At 34.1% G+C, this 21,828-nt stretch overlaps 1 protein-coding gene across 2 annotated transcripts; it reads left to right on the top strand.

Moving 5' to 3' along the window:
• Nucleotides 1-1,743: 1,743 nt before the first annotated feature.
• On the top strand, nt 1,744-21,368 carry LOC101492111 (uncharacterized). Of its 2 annotated transcripts, XM_004505954.4 has the most exons (19): nt 1,746-2,035; nt 2,878-2,981; nt 3,278-3,364; nt 3,470-3,545; nt 3,628-3,702; nt 3,811-3,864; nt 4,500-4,559; nt 4,634-4,750; nt 5,265-5,359; nt 5,439-5,647; nt 6,806-6,903; nt 7,111-7,214; nt 7,325-7,490; nt 9,493-9,615; nt 10,060-10,142; nt 10,523-10,664; nt 10,795-10,824; nt 17,444-17,514; nt 20,336-21,368. In XM_004505954.4, exons 1-19 carry the CDS (start codon nt 1,997-1,999, stop codon nt 21,159-21,161), a joined length of 2,559 nt encoding a protein of 852 aa, XP_004506011.1. In that variant the 5' UTR covers nt 1,746-1,996; the 3' UTR covers nt 21,162-21,368. The 2 variants fall into 2 exon arrangements, with proteins under 2 accessions (XP_027191343.1, XP_004506011.1); XM_027335542.2 differs by lacking the exons at nt 17,444-17,514; nt 20,336-21,368 and adding an exon at nt 14,220-14,496 and having other exon boundaries at nt 1,744-2,035.
• The last annotated feature ends 460 nt before the right edge of the window (nt 21,369-21,828 follow it).

The following is a 21,828-nucleotide window of genomic DNA, read 5'->3' as shown; positions in this document are numbered from 1 at the left end:
AAGATTAAATTTTCAATTAAACCAGAATTTTATATAAAACAAAATTTTAATTGACTCAATCACTAAAAAAAATTTAATACAATTTTTTTACACTAATAAATTAGAATTCTTTATCTAAAGTTCAATAATTTACATGCAAAAATTATCCAATAATCAGAAAATTTATTAAACATAATTAATAAAATAAAGAAAATGAATTTAGTGTTGTTATTGTTTTTAGAAATGAAAATATGAGTTTATTTGAAAATTTGAGTTATGAATTTGATGAATATATGAATTTTATAAATTTTGTTTGAAGAATTTTCCAAGTTTTTCTATAAAAAAAATACCATTATTGAGATTTTAAGACATAAATTAAGAATCAAATCGTTACTTAAAATTAAAATAAGAGACCAAATCGAGAAAAAAAAGATAAAAGACAAAATAATATTAAAAGACAAAATAATATTAATTTTCTTAAACTCTAAATTTTAAATTCTAAACTTATAAATTGTTGGATTCATATGGTTGAATATGTAAAAAAATAATATTATTTTTATTCTATACTAAAATTAGAATCCTAGGTAACGAAAAAAAAATTGTTTATCAATTTTCCTACTCTTGTTATTCATTAGTCCCTAAAGTCTCTGATCGCATAAAAAATAATGAAATTTATGATCATTATCTTAGGTATATAATTCAAAATGAATTGATTAATATATAAAAAAACATAACAAATGAATCAATATCACATCAAATATAATGAATTTTATGATCATTATATAACTTATTAAAAAAATACTTTTTTTTTTTATAAAAAATAGGATTCAAAATTCAAAATTTGCACATCACATCATACTTTTTGAGGATGGCATGTTGGCTCTACTTTAGTGGATCTCTCTATATATATTAAAAATTTTAATTTTAATTTTTTGCAAAAATAACATGATAAATAATTATATAATATTTCAATTATACTTAATTTATTTTTATAAACATTGTAAAGTTTTCTTAATTTGAAAAAAAAAAATTATCTTCTCCTCCAAAACCAAACTTTCAAACATACTTAATAAGTGTACAAGTTTAATTCAACAGAATGATTTTGTGGGTTTAAGATTATAAATTCCTTACTCAAACTAAACCCCTTTAAATTTAATTGTATGTTTGAAGTAAACTATAAATAAACCTAAACACTTTGGATTGAGTTAGATTTTAGTTGATGATGTAAAACTCTATATTAACCATATTCGCTCATACATTATAGGTGTCAATGGACAGTTATTTTTCTAACACAAACATATAGTACATGCTTTTTTGTCATTATACTTTCATCAAAATTAAATATATTTTTTTAAACGACCAATATTAAAGATAGGTATTGAACTTTTTACAATCTTATTACTATTTTCCTTAACTCGTTTATCACTATTATTACACAGTCTTATATTTTTTAATTAAATAATTGACATTATCCATAAAAAAATAGGTGTATTATGATTCCGATATTTTCTACATCTTACCCAAAAATTCATTTCTCATAAATTTCAAAATGAAATAAAGAGAAAAAACTATGCACAAACTGACGTCTAATAATTGAATAATTATTTTTAATAGGTGATTATTAAAAAAAAATAAATAATAAGATGGATAATTCAGATTAAATACAATGTAAAACAACTCTAAAATAAAATGATTAGACGTCAATAAATAAATAAAATTAAAAGATTATATTTATAAAATCTCACAGAACAAAAGAATAATTTCTGAGTATAGATTATTTTTGTACCGGAGCATCCCGTCCCCTCCTTTCACTGCTCTTCCATTACCGTAGTCCGTAGCTAATTGCTCTCTCTAGCACTGTATCGATCTTCAAGCCTCGCTTCTTTTCGATCTCCCTCTATCGAAATTAGGGTTTACAGTTTCCTATTTACACCTCCCCAATTCCATGCTCCCCTGCTAGAGACACCAACACTTCACAGATCCCCATCCTCCTTCGCTCTCTGTCTTCTTAGCCGCCATGTTTTGGAAGCTCCCCTCCATATCCGCCTCATCTCCGGTGAGTTTTTTTCACTCTTACTGTAAGAGTCCAATTCTGTTCTGTTCCATTCAATTTCCTCTTCTATTCTTTCTCTATTTTTAATTTCTTTTTGCCCTCATTAGTTGTAGCATCAGTTAGTTTTAGTTCCCCCTTTCAATTGCACGGTTATTATTTAGCAATAGTTAATTTCTCTTTAATTGCTAATTAATTACTTAATTAGTTCATTGTTCTTTCATGCTAGCAGCGCGTGTTTTAATCGTAATTTTCATTTGCTGGACCAAATTTAGCTTAGCTGTCTTTATTTTACTTCTTCTGTGCTTTAATTCTGTTGTAAGTTTCAGTTGCTTTAGTTTGTAAATTATTCAATTAATTAATGTTTTTTACGTAATTTTTCTTACTTTTCCTATCTTAAGGTGTTAATTTGAATATATACCTACTGAGTATTGAAAAGTCCTTGTTTAAAGCTATGTACAGTCAGATTAATGCAAATTTCATTAAATAAAAACGAGAAAGATAGAGGAATCTCATAAAAAAGTTTCTTTAAAAACTTTTTAACTTTCGTATTTTATAGATTTGAATTCAAATTTCAAATGAAGTTCCCGGTCATTGTCTTTTGCTAATGGAAGCTTTTTGCTTCATGTGTTTATAGATTTGAATTCAAATTTTGAAGGCAGTTCTCGACACTTGCTTTAAACTTTTCATGATTATCATAATTCTATGTTGCTGTTAAGATAGATCACTAAAGTGAAATTATTAAGATGGAAGCTTTAGTTTAATGATCAAAGTCTAGGGTGGGATGAAAGCTTGCCTAACTTATTTACATGCTCAATGTCTTGTTTTGTATTGCTGATGGTCTACAGGTCGAGGCAGTATTGGACAAGGAGAACTACAGTTTGGAAGAGCTTCTGGATGAAGAAGAAATAATCCAGGAATGCAAGGCCTTGAACAGTCGTCTCATTAACTTGTATGTTTCTGATCAGTTCAAAATAAGGGACTTTTTCCTTCTCTAACAATTTTCTGCCAATTCTGTGCTTATTATGGTTTGATGGAGTCTAATGATGTTGAACAATAAATGTAGCCCCCACTTGGTTGAAACTAAGGCTTAGTTGTTGTTTTTCATTTCTTTTCTGTATCTGCACATTTTTACCTTCAGTGTTGGGTGAGAGTAAGTTTAATTACATAAAAAGTACAGGCTTGATACACAAAGGTGATTCAGTGAAAGGTAATTGATTTTTTTGCTATTGTTGTTTTTGTTTTCAGTCTGAGAGATAAAGCACAGGTTGAGCAATTGCTTCGCTACATTATTGAAGAACCACCAAACAATGCGGAAAATAAACGGGTCTTCAAGTATGCTGTTTTAACTAATAATTTGATTCAAAAGAACTTATATTTGAAAGTTTCAAGTTTCTTGTTTCCCCCATTTTAGGATCTGCTTGTTGATCTATGATTTAGGTTTCCGTTCATGGCCTGTGAGATCTTTACATGTGAAATTGATGTCATTTTGAAGACCTTGGTGGATGAAGAGGAGGTTTATACTCCATTTTCATGACACTTTGATATTTGTTTTCTTTGCTTGTAGTTGTTTCCACTTACCATTCTTGTTATTGCAGCTCATGAACTTATTATTCTCCTTCTTGGAACCTGATCGTTCTCATAGTACCTTGCTGGCTGGGTACTTCAGCAAGGTATATGTTTGCCAGTCAGAACTTTTTGTTTTTGTGACATTTTATCTATAATAACTATATGGATATATTGAAATCATTTGCTTGATGCTAATTTGTTGCCATTTCCAGGTTGTTGTTTGTCTAATGATCCGGAAGACAGGACCACTTATCAGTTATGTTCAAGTAAGTAGAGCAATGTTGATCTGTAGTAATTTTTTACTATAATGTGATATTTTTACAATTTTAAAGGGGCAACAAACTACCACTGGGTATAAAACATTTTACTTTTGTTCATAACATCTTTATGCGAAGCAGCATGGTTATTATCTTAAGATATGCGCAATTCATATCTTGATTCGTTACATAACCAAACACAGTCGATACAAATCTCTAGTGCGTATCTATTTTAGACATGAATCTCATCTTGAATCTCAATTCATTATGATGAATTTTGATTCATTCTAATGAATCACTACCTAAACTTAATGTAGCGAACCACTTTTTGTTGTCAACTTTGTATAACTAGCTACTTTTCTAATGTCATTTGATTTATGACTTGATTCTTGAATTGTTTTGAGGTTCATATGTAATATATCAACTTATAATTTTGCTATGTCACTTTCTTTTTTATTAATTAGAAATGTCTTATTTTTATTGATAATTACAATTCATAATAAAATTTGATTCACTATTCTGATTCATGATTTGATAACCATGCGAAGCAATATGTAGTTTATTTTATAGTTAACCTTTACCTATAAGTTACATGGTGTCCTTGTGAAATTATCTTGTATTCATGCTTTAGCATATTTCTGCAGGCCCATCAACATGTATTTCGCCAACTGGTTGATTTGATAGGCATAACCTCCATCATGGAGGTAAACATCAATATAATATAATCGAGATCTTGCTATTGTGTTATAATGGGTTCTGAGATAAGTTCTTTCCACAGGTTTTGGCTCGATTAGTTGGTGCGGATGACCATGCATATCCCAACTTTATAGATGTGATGCAATGGTTGGCTGAGAGCAACCTGCTAGAGATGATTGTTGATAAATTAAGTCCCTCGGTAAGTGAAACATTTATATTCTAGGTTTATATTCCTCCAAGCAGATGTTCCTGATTGGCTTTATGTTGCGTATGCACCTAGATGCATACAAAACATCATAATGTTAACCAAATTTTGTAGGAGGCTAGTTCATTCATTTTTTGGTAGATGATCCTCAGGATGTTTAATAAAATTTGATTAGACTCTTGTTCATTAGCTTACATGAAGCCACACTCTTAAATTTTGACTTGTTCTACTAGCAGGGGTGTATAATGTCAGCCAGCTGAATGAATTGGTCTACCTGACAACATCTTTTTGTTTCAATTAATGCATGGTTGTGGTGTTCTGAGTTTGTCTTGTCCACATTGGCTCACATAAAATATATTTTAGAGCTGTAAATGGAAAAAGATGGAAAAATAATCCTTTGGGAAACTGAAAGATTGACTGTTTGAATTTTATGGGATATCTGCTTCCGTGTTGTCTTTTGAAAATTGTTATAAATAATCTGACAACTTTTCCTATTTTTTCGAACCAGAGTCCTCCTGAAGTCCATGCCAATGTAGCTGAAACATTATGTACAATAACCCGGATTCCATCATCCACTTTAGCTATTAAGCTTTCAAGTCCAAGGTTTGCTTTGCAAGGCTTTACTTTCTGCTTTCTTAATATATTCCTGTAAATTAATTAGTAAATTTTTATTACTTTGCAGTTGTGTTGCAAAAATTTTGGATTACGCATTGGAAGATTCACAATCGAAGTCTAGCCTTGTCAACTCACTTTCTGTGTGTATTTCTTTGCTGGATCCCAAAAAATCAGCTTTTTCATCTCCACTTTTTCATTCATTCCGAAATCAAAACATGTATGAACCACTAATTCCTGTAAACCCAGATACTATTGGTGCAATGCTCCCTAAAGTTGGTAAGTATAGTTTATGTTATCCCCAATGCGTGCAATAGTTTATATGCTCAACAATACATTAGGGTTTTCCAGTTATTTATGTTACATGTTCAGAATGAATACTAAGATCGTAATATATTTCAAATTACTTAAGGAAATTAACTATTTAAAAAAAACTTACAGGTTTTTTTCAATTATGTTATGAGATGCATAGTCATTTTGATGAATAATAAGATTTTGACAAAAAAACACTAAGAGGGTGAACCCTAGTATACAGGAGGTCTATTAAGCAGAAACTGCAAGAAAGGGGAATGGATAATTATAGTTTGTGGGGATTTTGTAACCTTGCTTGTAATGTGGTATTTTTTCGGTGTTTTACTTAGTTTGAGACTTTCAGTTGAAGATTTTCATTTGTTGCAACAAAATATAATCATCATTTACCATTTTTGTCCTGGTAAAAAAATCACTGGAGAGCAGTGCTGTTAAACTGTAACAGAATAATCTGGAATTTACCAATAGAAAGGAAGTGGATCAGTACTTTTCCTAGAAGAAAGATGCATGGATCCTTGCCAATTAAATGGGTTGTACTGTAGTTTGGGTTCTCCTACCTCCATCCCTTTTTATAACCACCCATTGTTTTTTTCACTCTTATTAAGAAAAGTTCGTAGAATAGTTAATGTGTTTATTTTATGTATTAATGCCCCTAAAATAACCTTTGTTTTTGAATGTGTGAAATTTGACTATATTCCAAGGTAAATTAGTAGTATTAATAAGGGGTATGTTTGGAAAATAATAATAAATGCACATAGTAAGTTGAAAGAGTGCTTATATTTAGGGACAATTTTTTTTCCTTCCAAATGGTGCTTATAATTAGGGACAGAGGTAGGAGTTATTTTGAGAACCATTGATTTTTTTTCATTTTCTGACAGCCACTTGTTTCCCAATTCTTCTAGCCTCATCAATAGCTATCAAAATACCTTCGGTTAAATTGTTGTGAATGTCAGTTTTGTCTGGCTGTTTCTTTGGGAGAGGAGGGAGGGGGCTGTGGTAGATCGTAGTAGTTATGTACCTTTGGTTATATTTTGACTTGGAGTCTTGAAGAGTGATAAGAAAACTTATCTCTTCTGTTTTGTGCATAATCTGTCACATCATAATTAAGGTTGCATATTTTGTCTACAGGTGACTTGCTTGTGCTTTTGGATGTGTCATCTGATGACAAGGTATTGCCGACAACATATGGTGAATTGAGACCTCCACTTGGCAAGCATCGATTGAAGGTTTGTTATATTTTATCCCAAATTTGATGTGGCTGCCCCATTAGGAACTAGGCCGTAGTTGTCAGTTGAGATTTAATCTTATTCCACATATAACCTTCAATCTTCATTATGTACTTTGAGCACTCTTGAATTCCTAAACAAAAAGATAGCTCTAATTATCATATTAGATATATGTTCTTTCTCTGATCAATTTCCTATTTATTTCAGATCGTGGAATTTGTTGCAGTACTTTTAAAAACCAGAAATGAAGTGGCAGAAAAAGAATTGGTCAACTCAGGAACCATTGGACGAATCGTTGACCTTTTCTTTGAGTAAGCAATTTTTAATTTTCAGTTTCGCAGAGTTGCATAGATGTCTAAAATAATCTTGATGCATTGTGCATAGGTGTTTCTCACTGTTAATACATTATCTACTAATACAGGTATCCGTACAATAACTCCTTACACCATCACATAGAAAGTATCATCTTTTCATGTTTGGAGAGCAAAGCTGATGTCATTATTGATCATCTTCTCCGAGATTGTGATTTAATTGGGAGATTTCTCCAAGTAGATAAGCAATGTACTCTTTCTGCTGAAGGCAATCAGGTAAATGGATGCCTTAAACTAATACATGAAAGATTGTGTGTATATTTAGTCACTAATATACAGCTCTTAAAACTATGATGCTGAGAAACATAATGCGCTTGGAAATCTTTTTATAGTATATGAAATTCAGCTATCTTGATTTTCTTCATCTTTTATTAAATTTAAATTAAAAGTGAAAAGAAAGATATATCAGACACGAGTACGTGTGATATATTCTATATGCACTGTTTATGAACATCTTTAAGCTGAATTTATGTGATCTTGCAGCGAACAGTACCTGCGGCTGGATATCTTATAATGTTTTATAGTATCTTTTATATTATATTAGAGTATCTTGATTTATTTTTTATGATTAATTTATAATCATAGAGAATCTTAGAATATCTCTCTTTACTATTATGATTTGTTCCTGATTTAGGATTGAATCTATGTTTCTCTATATATAGAGATTAGTATTGAATCTTTTGTAATCAAGTCAGCATTAAGCTATTTTCAATAATATTCAAACCTTTATTATTTTCTCTCCTCCTTTTCTCTAAAATCCCACAACTTCAACATGGTATCTAGAGCCTATTTCGATCCTCCTTGAACGATCCCGTCTCTATTCCGCTGCCGGGTTCCCAACAGTTAGGGAATATAATCATAGTTTCTCTTTTTCAAAATTCCGACACATTTCACTCGATTTCCATTCAATTTGTTACTGCCGCCGCTGCCATTATTTCTGGCAAATTTTCCTGCGAACAACAGTCATCTCCAGATCAGGTCATGCCCAAAAGCGTGTCGCCAAAAACCGTCACAGGCGCTCTCACGCGCTGCAAATCTCTCATGCGAGTAGATCTGTCGCCGCTGCCGTCTGCTACTGCCTGTCGTTGCTGCTGTCCTGTCTCCTATTGCTGCCATCTGCTGTTGCTGCATGCCGTCGCTGCTGGAAAAGTTTTCCGACACAACCACTTCTATTGTGTGCGGAATCTCCCAATCTACACAACCCATATTTTCTTTTAGGTCAAAAGTTGCTCCACACGCGCTCATGTGCCTCCAAGATCCGCCGTGTTTATCTCACGCGCCGCCACCAACAGTCTCGAGCTCAGACGCGTCTGTCCGCTTTCCGGCATAATGTTTCAGTCGTCTAGATTGAGTTTTCCTTCCTGGTTTCAGATCAGTTTTAAGTTTTTTTCTTTCGAACCACATGCATACAACTTGGCAATTTGTCTCAGATACACTGGCCCCATCTTTGTCTCAGATGTACTGGCCTTGCCTTTCTCTCCTTGAAGCATGCCTCTCTCTCCTTGAAGCAAATTCAAGTTTAAATATTTTGAGTCTCTGATATTATTGGTTTGAAGCTTCCAAATGCAGTTTTTTAGAAGGACAGACCTTGCTTTTTTCAACTGCTTGCCATGAATTTCTCTCATGCGGATGATCATTCCGGCTATCTGGCTAGGCTGTATTTATAGCAATTCTCTTCGACTTCACCTGCATCCCTGAGTTGCCTTTCCATCTTTTTTTTTATTATTTTGCAGAGCAAAACATTGTTTTCTTGTAACAAGCTAAAACTTAGTAAGCTTTAGCTTGAGGGGGAGTGTTAAAATATTAGAAATATCTTATAATATCTTTTATATTATATTAGAGTATCTTGATTTATTTTCTATGATCAATTTATAATCATAGAGAATCTTAGAATATCTCTATTTATTATTATGATTTGTTCCTGATTTAGGATTGAGTCTATGTTTCTCTATAAATAGAGATTAGTATTGAATCTTTTGTAATCAAATCAGCATTAAGCTATTTTCAATAATATTCAAACCGTTATTATTTTCTCTTCTCCTTTTCTCTAAAATCCCACAACTTCAACAATAGTATATGAAATTCAGCTATCTTGATTTTCTTCATCTTTTATTAAATTAAAAGTGAAAAGAAAGATATATCAGACACGAGTACATGTGATATGTTCTATATGCACTGTTTATGAACATCTTTAAGCTGAATTTATGTGATCTTGCAGCGAACAGTACCTGCGGCTGGAAAACGGGCGACACGGGTAGGAAACATTGGACATATTACCAGAATTGGTAATAAACTCATTCAGATGGCTCACAACCAAAGCCACATTGTGGCATGTCTTCAGGTTAGTTTCTATAAATTCATGGAATAAGGTTAATGGATTTCATAGTAAGTACTAAGTAGTATATGAAACCTTGCCATCTTGTAATAAATATTAAATATAAAAAACATTTGTTCTAATATATGCCTTGAACTAAATCCTTGACAAATTTGCTTAAAAACTCATTGTAGAAGCTTTGGTATCTCTCTCTCTCTTTATTTTTTTATTTTTTATTTTTTTTTATGAAATAAGAAGCTTTGATATCTCTTTTTGTGTAAAAGCTCATTTTGTTTTACTTTGAGGATAAGAGTCCATGATGTGTTTCCCTGGGCTTCATTGTCCTCTCACTCTCTTAGTTGAGTAGTTTTCTTGGGCCTTAGTCAATGGAGTTGAACTCACATCTGAAAATTATGTTTGCATTAACTCTATCTAATATATACTAAAAATTTATTTCTTCAACATTTGTAGGAGAACCATGCGTGGAATGAGTGGCAAGCTACAGTTCTTCAGGAGCGGAATGTGGTTGAGAATGTTAACCGTTGGGCTTGTGGGTAAGCTCTGATTTCAATTATCAAGGTGTTTTTCTTCGGCTTATGTCTTAATTGGTGGTGTAAATTTTGGTTTAGTGATAAAAGTAAAAATGGGCAAGGCTTATGTTTTTATTTGCATATCTCCACGTTTACAGGTCCTTTCATAACATGTGGGGTCAAAGGGTGGGGTATAAGGGTGTCACATTTAACAGCATCTGAGTACCAAAATGGGCAAGGATATGCCTTAAATGGGTAGTCGTGTGATAACAAGTGAGATTATCTTGAGTAATAGGGGTTTGGTGGGCTTGGTTTTGTGTCTGACATTAAAATCATGGGTGAGTGGATGCTGCAAGCCCTTCATTATTTTGGTTGATCTTTTATTTTCCTCGTTATGTGTGCAGACGTCCAACTGCATTACAAGATAGGATGAGGGATAGTGATGACGATGATATTCATGATAGAGACTATGACGTTGCAGCATTAGCAAATAATTTGAGCCAGGCTTTTGGATACAAAATTTATGGAAATGAGGAGAATGAAGAGGTTTGTTGATGGTTGTCTGTCTGTGTGCTATCATCTGTCTCCCCTCTTTTTAGCATCCCATTTTTATTTTTTATTTTTGACACTACAACCTTCATATGCTGGACTAATGCATCGATGATCATAATTACAGGATCATGGTGGTGTTGAACGAGATGACGAGGTAACAATTTTGTTTATTTATGGTAACTAAACTAATTTTCATAAAATATTTGATCGGATGCCTTCTTCCCTAAATTTCCCTTCTATCTTCATTACTAATCTTTCCCACCCTCCTTGCCTTGTACGAAAGGTTGTTACTACCCTAATCCCTAGTTTGCCCCTTATTCATTTTCTTATGTGGTTTAGTTTAGCGGTACTCATCCTATACTCTTAGAATTTGGGCCAGGCCTTAGTCAACCCAAAAGTTAGCTCAAGGGCTGAGGATTGCTCAAGCCTTATAAGGGTTACTTTGACCATACCGTATCTCTAATTGATGTGGGTGTCAAAATTTGCCATCACAGTACCAAGTAGGCAGCTTGGTTGGTGAGCTTGAGGAATGCTAAAGGAGTTTTAACCAAGAAGTCTAGGCTTCAATTCCTGAAAACTAACAACCATTAATCTACTAGCATTTGTCTATAAAAAAAAAAGAATCCCCCTCACGCCCAACCCGATGAAGACAACCCAAAATGGACACAATGAAAGCAACTAGGGTTTCCTTGTCATGTGTAGGACCTGACATTTGGAGCATGAACAATTGGCAAATGCTAGTGGCTCAATAATAAATCTAGGATAAACTCATGCCATATTAGCATTTTGACCGAGGCTAGCTCAAAACCCAAAGTTAGCTCAAAGGGTGAGGAACTGAGAATTGCCCAAGCCTTGTATAGACTATTTGGTCATATCTCTAGTCAATGTTGGATCTTAACACACCCCCTCACATGATCATACCCAATTCTTTGAAGGTGTTAAGAGGATGCAGTGAATGCAACCCAAGGTGGCCACAATGGAGGTGGCTAGGGTTTCCAACACATTGTAATCTTGCATTTTGACATCACTGATTTGATTGTATGTGTTTTATTGTTGAAGAATAAAGAGAAATCAAATTTGATTCTCTTTTATTTTATATTATTATTATGTTTATTTTTATTTTATAATTCTATCATTATTACTTAGTATTACAATTGTAATTTTTTTTCCTATATAAATAGCTTAGGGCTGTAGTAATAAAATATGAAAGTATTTTGTCTTTTACTTTCTTCATGGTATCAAGAGCTTTTGGTTAGGGTTCCGCAACCTAGTGGAGTTTGGGGTTCCAAAACTAAAAGGGTTAAACCTTTGACCTTGTGACGCTCTAACCAACTGAGCTAAAGAGTCGACTCTATTTGTTTTTTATCTACCTAGTGGTAGCCCTTATAGGTAGCGGCGACAGCAACGACGATGTTTTGGGTGAAAAATCAGAAGTAGTCAAAAACGACGACAATTTGAGTGAAAAATCAGAAGTAGTCATCAACACCGACATTATTGGTTTAGGCAGTGGCAGCGGCCCAGGCGGCAGTGGTGGCTGAAATAGTTTTTCCAATTTTTTTTGGCCATGAGGGAACTTCTAATGTCCTCAAGGTTGACATCTAACAACTAAATGGAAAAAAATATGTTGAATGGTCCCAAACCGCAAGATTGATACTATACGGTAAGGACAAATATGGTTCCCTCACAAGTAGGGATGAGAATAGGATAGGCCGTCCGACAGGGGCCTATTGTCTGGCCTATTTAATAAAAAGGTTAAGCTCAAGCTATTTTTAAAGCCTATTTATTTAAATAGGTCAGTCTCAGGCTTATAAAGAAGTCTATTAGGCCTGACAAGCCGGTCTATATATATTTAGTTATTTATTAATATTATTTTTTATTATTATATCAATAATATTATTTCCTATTTTAAATTCTATCAATTAGACTCAGTAGTCATTCCATATTCGGTAGTCATTCCATATTTGATAGTCGTTCTATATTCAGTAGTCATTCAATTAGTCAATAACTCAGTAGTCCTTCCATATTTGTTTGAGAGGTAATAATGGCTGCGTTTGTTTCAGAAAAAAAAAAATATTCTTTGAAATTAAGAATTATGTTTTAGGGTTTAAATGATGTTTGTTTCAGATTTTTTTAAAATTATTTTGTTAGAAAAATTATTTTTTGTTTAATATATATAGATATGTACATTGATATTGGTATGTGGAGAGCATGTGGTATGAGTAGAGAATTTAAATGTTTTAATATGAATAAAGCTTTTAAATAGACTTCCAGGCCAGACCAGACTTTTAAAAAGGCCAAGTCAGGCTGAAAAAAAAAAGCCTATGATAGGCCGTAGGCCAGGCTTAGGCCTAAAATATTAATCGTAGGCCAGACTCAGGCCTTTCAAAGCCTGACCTGGCCTGTTCCCACCCCTACTCACAGGAGAGGTGCAAATGCCTGCCACAACTGATCCGAATTATAGGTTTTGGAAATCTGAGAACTCTGATATTGTTGCTTAGTTGCTTAGTAATATGGAATCAGCGATTAGAAAACCTTTTATGTTTTTGCCTAATGCGAATGAAGTTTGGGAGGCTGTCAAAGAAACATATTCTGACATTCAGAATTCTTCTAAAATTTTTGATCTCAAATCATGATTGTGGCATGCCAAACAAGGAGATAAAGATGTCACTACCGATTATAATGAGTTGATGGCACTATGGCAAGAATTGAATCTCTGTTATGATGATCATTAACGACAATGTTTTGTTTCTTAAGAGACAGGAGAACGACCAAGTATTTATGTTCTTGGTTGGGCTTAATAAGCGGCTTGATGAAGTCCGAGGCAGAATATTGGAAAAAATTCCATTGCCATCGTTTTGGGAAGCGTTTTCAAAAGTTAGAAGAGAAGAGGCGAGACAATGTGTTACGATGGGTAAGTTACCTTCTGTTGTTGAGGTTGAACGCTCTGTCCTAGTCACTAAGAATGAAGACGAGAAGAGAGATAGCAAGAAACCATGGTGTGAACATTGCAAACGTCCATGGCACACACGTGATACATGTTGGAAGCTCCATGGAAAACCTCTAAATTGAAAGAAAAAAGGAGGAGACGAAGGTCATGCCCTCCAAGCTGGTACCTCTAATCAAGAGAAGCAATCTCCTTCAAGCCCATCTCCTTTCACCAAAGAACAATTAGATCAATTGTACAAACTTCTTGAGTCTCAAACTTCTTTTTGCTCTATAGTTTAGAGAGGTAATTTTCCAAATATTGCTCTACTTAGTGTCACTCCCAACCATACTTGGATTTTCGATTTTGGTGCTACTGATCATATGACTGGAGAGTTGAGTCTGTTTTCTTCTTATAGTCCTTGTGCAGGTAACCACAAAATTAAAATTGCAGATGGCTCTCTTTCAGCCATTGCAGGGAAATGTTCTGTTATTCTGTCACCTGTGTTAACCTTAAAAGATGTCTTACATGTTCCCAATTTATCATGTAATCTGTTATCCATTACTAAACTAACAAAGGATATAAATTGTCAAGCTAACTTCTTTCATTCTCATTGCACTTTTAAGGATTTGAGCACGGAGAAGATGATTGGCAATGCTAAGGAGAGTGGAGGACTCTATTATCTTGACAATGGACTCGACTTCAAAGACCAACAATGAACATTTACCTGCTTTGAATCTATTTTTGTTCCTTATAATAATGATGATATTATGTTATGGCATTTATGGTTAGGACATCCTAGTTTTCCGTATTTGAAACAAAATGGTTAGGACATCCTAGTTTTCTGTATTTGAAACATTTGTTTTCTAAATTATTTTCTAAGAATGATTCGTCTTTATTTCATTGTGAAACTTGTGAATTTGCTAAACATCAACATTCTTCTTTTTTCTACACAACCATATAAACAATCAAAACCGTTTGCAGTTATTCATAGTGATGTTTGGGGTCCTAATAGAATAAACACATTTTCTAATAAAAAATGGTTTATAACTTTTATTGATGATCATACTAGAATTTGTTGGGTTTATCTATTGAAAGAAAAATCGGAAGTTGAGCAGGTTGTCAAAAATTTCTTTAAAATGGTGCACACTCAATACCAAACAAATATTCAAGTCTTCAGAAGTGACAATGGAAAAGAATATTTTAATATACTATTGTCCGATTTTTTTCTTGCAAAAGGGTTGTTCATCAAAGTTCTTGTTAATACACCCCAACAAAATGGAATTGCAGAGAGAAAGAATAGGCATCTTCTTGAGGTTGCTAGAGTTTTACTATTTGCAAATAAGGTTCCAAAATATTTGTGGGGTGAATCTGTTTTAATTGCATCATATTTAATTAATCGAATGCCATCTAAAGTTTTAGATTTTCATATCGCTCTTGATGTTTTTCGAAATTATTTTCCTTTGACTAGTGTCTCTGCTGATTTGCCACTAAAAGTTTTGGTTGCACTGCTTTTGTTCATGCACATACACAACTTGACAAACTCGAGCCACGAGCAATAAAATGTGTGTTTACCGGTTATTCTCCAATTATGAAGGGGTATCGGTGTTTTGAACCAAAATCAAAGAGTTTTTGTAACCATGGATGTTACTTTTGTTGAAAATCAACCATTTTTTAATGACATTCATCTTCAGGGGGAAATTTTAAGGAAGATTCATCTTTTACTTTTGAAAACGTCATTACTTTTAGTGATATAGTGTTGTCACAAAATTCTGAGACTTATATTGATGCACCAAAAGAAAATGTCCAACAATCCATATTGGAACTCAATCCACTTATGAATGAGGTTTTGACAGATTCGAGGGCGTCGATTTCAAATCAAAATCACAATGATCAAATTCTTGATCTCAATAATAATGAAGGACCACATGAAATGCCACAACATAATGACTCAAATAAAGAGACACAAAACAGGTTTACTACAATTGACCCTACTTGGGAGGGAAATGTCTTTGAAAGAAGAAACTATAAACAGATAAATAAAGGACCCATTCTCCGACCCTTCCAAGATTCCAAACCAATAAATAATCCAACACATCATCTTGATACATGTAAGTCTTTTTCTGTTCTTAAGAGTCATGTCGAGTATCCTGATATAGACCTTCCTATTGCAATTAGAAAACCTGTTAGATCATGCACTAAATATCCTTTGTTTAATTATGTGTCATACTCGAAATTGTCTTCTTCATTTGCTGCATTTAACTCTAAGTTGTCTGCTGTAGAAATTCCAAAAAAATATACAGGAGGCTCTAAAAATTTCAAAGTGGAAGGAAGCTGTTCTTAAGGAGATGAGAGCTCTTGAGAAGAATCAAACTTGCAGAGTCATGACGTTACCTACAGGAAAGAATACTGTTGGTTGTAAATGGTTATTTATTGTGAAATTTAATTCTGATAACACAGTTGAAAGATACAAGACACGCTTGGTTGCTAAAGGGTTTACTCAGACATATGGCATTGATTACTCGGAGACTTTTGCTCTCGTTGCCAATTAAACAGTATTAGAGAGTTCTCTTGTCCTCGGCAGTGAATTTAGATTGGTCTCTTAACCAACTTGATGTAAAGAATGCGTTTCTGAATGGTGATTTGCAGGAGAAAGTATACATGGATAGTCCACCTGGCTTTGAAGATAAATTTGGTTCAAATGTGTACAAACTACAAAAATCCCTTTATGGTCTCAAGCAATCCCCAAGGGCTTGGTTTGAAAAATTCATTCAGTCGGTCAAAAGACAAGGATATATGCAAGGACAATTAGACCATACTTTGTTCATGAAGTTCTCTAATGTTGGTAAAATTGTAATTCTAATTGTATATGTAGATGATATTATTCTCACTGGAGATGACATTGTTGAGATGGAAAGATTGAAGAAAAACTTGATAAAAGAATTTGAGATCAAACATTTAGGCGCGCTTAAATATTTTTTTGGTATGGAAGTTGTTCGCTCAAAGAAGGGAATTGTTGTTTCTCAAAGAAAATACATCCTAGATCTCTTGGAAGAAACTAGGATGAGTGGGTGTAGACCAGCAGATACTCCTATGGAATTAAATACTAAACTTTGGGAGAAAAGACAGTGTTCCTGTTGAGATTGTAAGATACTAGAGGTTAGTCGGCAAACTTATTTATCTAGCCCACACTAGACTTGACATCGCTTTCTCTATAAGTGTTGTAAGTCAATTCATGCATTCTTCCTATGAAGAACACTTGGAGGCAGTTTATAGGATCTTAAGGCACTTGAAATCCAATCTTGAAAAGGGTTTGTGCTTCAAGAAAACTAATGACAGAGAAGTCTCTATATTTACAGATGCTGATTGGGCAGGATCAATTACTGGTTGAAAATTCGCCACTGGATATTGTGCCTATGTTTGGGGTAATTTAGTTACTTGGAGAAGTAAGAAACAAGGGGTTGTTTCTCGAAGCAGTGCAGAAGCTGAATTCAGAGCAATGGCTCAAGGAATCTGTGAACTTTTATGGATTCGTAAACTCTTGGACGAACTGAAAATGAAAGTTAACTCACCCTTAAAATTGTTCTATAATAACAAAACAACAATAAGTATAGCTCATAACCTTGTACAACATGATAGAATCAGATTTGATTCTCTTTTATTTTATATTATTATGTTTATTTTTATTTTATAATTCTGTCATTATTACTATTGTAATTTTTTTCCCTATATAAAGAGCTTAAGGCTGTAGTAATAAAATATAAAAGTATTTTATCTTTTACTTTCTTCATCTATCATATAGTAATTTTACATTTTTTGGTAACTTTTTTTTTTGTTTGATCAAATGTAGGATGTCTACTTTGATGATGATTCTGCTGAAGTAGTCATATCGTCACTTAGACTTGGTGACGATCAAGGGAGGTGAGTAATTATTGTCATATTCGTATAGCCAGGCATTTGGTTTGAAGAAATGTGATCTTGTTATATCAGGCAGTATGATAATTTATGCAAAATGACATACACAAATAAAGAACTCACTTGTGTTTACACATAAAACATGTTATATATTGCCAGATACTGTTGTAGATGTTTTCTGCTTCATCTTTATGGTTGACTTTTCATAAGCTCTGAACATTTTTCTGCTTCATCTTTATGGTTGACTTGTCTGTGGTTGTGAATTATCCATAACATACAGAAATTAGTACTAGGGGGTGGCTGTGTTAGAATTGGTAAAAGAAGTAAGAAAGCTAAGTAGCATTTAGGAGTTTAGACTGCAACCAGGATATTACTGCAGTTTAGTTAATCTGAACATTGTGCTTATGTCTATATTTTGAATTTGATAGATGTTAACAATTAATAATTATTGTTGATAAAGATTGGTCGAATGAAACACATTAATGACGATAAACCAACTTGAGAATTAGGTTTTGGTACTGAATAACTTGAGAGATTAGCTCTCAGCATGATATTATTTATAATCAGAATTGTACAAGGAGAATCTCTTAATTAAGGAAATAAATTTGGACTAAATCCAACCTATATCAAACCTAATAAAAACAAAGAATAACATATCTTAATAATAACAAACTAAATCTTTGCATGTCTCAACACTCCCTCTCAAGCTGGAGCATACAGATTGTAGGCATCGAGCTTGTCACATATATAAGTTATCATTGGTCCTTGAAGAGCCTTTGTGAAAATGCTTGCCAGTTGATCATTAGAACCAACAAATGAAGTAGCAATCTCGCCAGACACAATCTTCTCACAAACAAAGTGACAATCAATTTCAATATGTTTAGTTCACTCATGAAAGACTGGATTAGAAGCAATATGTAAGGCTGCTTGATTATCACATATGAGACTCATAGTGCCTATATTACAAAAAGCGCAATTCTTGGAGAAGGTGTCTGAGCCATATGAGCTCCTGAGTAGTAAGTGTCATAGCTCGATATTCAGCCTCAGCACTAGATCTAGCAACAATGTTCTGCTTCTTGCTTTTTCAGGAAATCAAATTACCTCTAATAAGAACACAATAACCAGATGTGGACAGTCTATCGGAAGGACTTCCAGCCCAATCTCCATCTGTGTTAGCAACAATATCTAAATTACCTATGTCTGTGTAAACAAGTCCTTTTTCTGGAGCTCCTTTAATGTATCTCAAGATTCTAACCACATCATTCCAATGACTATCACAAGGGGAATTCAAGAATTGACTCACCACACTCACAGCGTATGAAATATCTGGCCTCGTCATGGTCAAGTAATTCAACTTCCCAACTAACCTCCTATATCTTCCTGGATCTGGAAAGGACTCCCCCTCATTCGATAGACGTTTGACATTTGGATCCATAGGGGTGCCAATTGGCTTGCAATCTAGCATACTGATTTCTTCCAAGATATCCTGCTTTCTCTGGGAAATAGCAATTCCTGCCTTAGATTGAGACATGCAAATATTTAGTTTGTTATTATTAAGATATGTTATTCTTTGTTTTTATTAGGTTTGATATAGGTTGCATTTAGTCCAGATTTATTTCCTTAATTAAGAGACTCTCCTTGTACAATTCTGATTATAAATAATATCATGCTGAGAGCTAATCTCTCAAGTTATTCAGCACCAAAATCTAATTCTCAAGTTGGTATCAGAGCTCACGATCTGTGGGTCTGTCAAAGTCTCAAAAACCCTAGCCGTCACAGTCACATACGTGGCTGTCCTGTTAATTGTCCAACATACACACCCCGACGGGTCACACCACCCCCACCATTAGACTCGCCTTAGTCAGATCGGCCATTCACCGGAGCACCGCCGCCATCAGCCTTCTCACGCGCTGCCACTCGCGTTTTTGCCACTTTAAGCTCCGCCAGCGTGTGAAGGCCATGCGCCACCATCCAGACCTCCGACGATGTCCCCTACGATCCCGTTCCACTCGTCTGCTGCCGTCCTTCCTGTTTTGGCCAAGTTTGGTCAGTGGGTCCTACTATTTCTGGTGCTTTCTCTACGATTTCTTGCTGCCTGTACCTTTCTAGTCTGTTGAAGATGAGTTCTAGTTTAGATCTTTCGCAGAAGGAGAACAACAAATCTGAATCCTCTGTTAAGAGCCTTGTAACATATGTTTTCTCTGGGCGGCGGCTGTCAAGATGTGGTTTCTTGGACAAAAGCTCTCAAATCACCTCACTAAGAAGTCCTCATAAATTAATACAAACTAAATCTTTGCATGTGGTAAAAAAGTAAGAAAACTAAGTAGCATTTAGGAGTTTAGACTGCAACCAGGATATTACTGCAGTTTAGTTAATCTGAACATTGTGCTTATGTCTATATTTTGAATTTGATAGATGTTAACAATTAATAAAGATTGGTCGAATGAAACACATTAATGATGATAAACCATAAGAAGAAATGATCATTGTATAGCTGTTTTTACATTCATATAACCACTTTTCTACAAGGTCTTGCTCTTCCATTTTGTTTTTTGTTTCACCTTTTACATATTAAATTTATTTGAAAATTTCATTAATACATCAATTTGTGCTCATTGCCTGCTTCTTGCTGGATTTACATAACTGTGTTTTGATCTTCAACCCTTTGGGAAATGCCCAGTAGAAGATCTATTGTTTTTTTATTTTATACCCATCACTTTTGTGGATGATTACTTAATTTGGCAACCAATCTTTGGGTGTCCAAGGTGTTTTCGGTTTCACTCAACAGTAAATGTTGACATTAGTTAACTTTATATGTTCTATGCAGCAATCTGTTTACAAACTCCAACTGGTTTGCATTCCAAGATGACAGCATTGGTGATGAAACTGGTGGAAGATCATCCTCTGAAATGATGGATGAGATAAACTTGAATGGAGCTGTAAATGGTGGTAGAAACAGTAGTGATGATGAGGTAGTGGTTGGAGAGGATGAAGAATTAGCTGACAGCAAAAATACTGTGAATGGCACGTCTACCTCAAGCCCAAACATACTCAATGGATTAACTGGTAGTGATTCCATGAATGAAGGCACTTCAGATTTTGAAAGTGAGAAAGCAAGCACTTCGCATGACATGGGATTCCACAAGTTTGAGGCAACAGAGGATGAGGACTTGTTTGGGGAGAGGCCTTTACCAGATTGGGTAGGATGGGGTGAGCCATCAGATATGCAAGTTGCTGGCTCAAGTATGAATCCTTTTATAGATCATGGTGACTCTGCTAGTAATTTGTCAGTTAAGTCTCATCTTGGCAACCAGAATACGAATTCTTCAAATGGGGAATCTTTATTATCAAATGGGTCACCGGTTACTAGAGACTCAATGGATGGGGGTGGAGATTCAAGTCAAAGATCGGTAGCTGTACCGTCGTTATTTGAAGAGGATGTGGAGTTTGTAGGTGTAGAGTTAGAAGGGACGGGTAAGGCAATGGAACAAGCTCTCAAAGAAGGGATAGTTGGGGAAGCCGAGCCATTAAAAAGAAACGTAGTGCCAAAAGTGCCAGAAAAGGAAAGTTCTGAAGAGGACAGTCCTGGTGTGAAGGAGTTCAATGATGCAAATTACTGGAGGGTTGACCAAGAGGTTGCTGTTCTAGATTGATGAACATGGTGGTAAATATTGATTTTATTATCTGTATGATATATTTGGACCAACACTGGTGGACCTTATTCTCGGTTCGCAAGGTTATGCAACAAATTAGTGTACAGCATATTTTTGTTTCAATTATGTTCTGTTTCAGCTTATGAGATATGAAGTTTTTCTTTTATCAATTTAAAGTTTTGCATACTGCAAGTGATTTAAGGGAAACTCTGCATTTATTGAATACTTATGCTGGTTTTCAATTTAGATTGCACGTTTGACAAAAAAAAGATTTATACATGTTCTACCTGTTCTTACACCGCCACAGTAATTATGCTTGCGGTTTCTAAACATTTATGTCAAATTCATGTTTTGAGTCACTAGTAAATATTTTGACATTTGACGATGGGATGCGTTGCTTATACATACCAATTCTTTTTGTTAAAAAAAAAAGTTAAAATAGTTCATAAAAATGGATGGAATTAATATTGCACATGTCAGACATCAAACTCTTAAACGATTTCATTGTATCAATTTTAAATATTCTAAAGATATTTATTATAAAACTAAATATAAAAATATAATTTTAAAATTCAGCGCCACCAATTCCTCACCATGATGAAGTGCTCTGTCCAATTCAGTAATTCTATAAACAATCATGATTATCTTGAAAATTGGGTCTGACTGC

This window comes from Cicer arietinum, chromosome 6 (genome assembly GCF_000331145.2).
Source record: "Cicer arietinum cultivar CDC Frontier isolate Library 1 chromosome 6, Cicar.CDCFrontier_v2.0, whole genome shotgun sequence".
Taxonomy (NCBI): domain Eukaryota; kingdom Viridiplantae; phylum Streptophyta; class Magnoliopsida; order Fabales; family Fabaceae; genus Cicer; species Cicer arietinum.
Note: the sequence above shows the minus strand (reverse complement) of the source record. Positions and strands in the feature narration are given on the sequence as shown.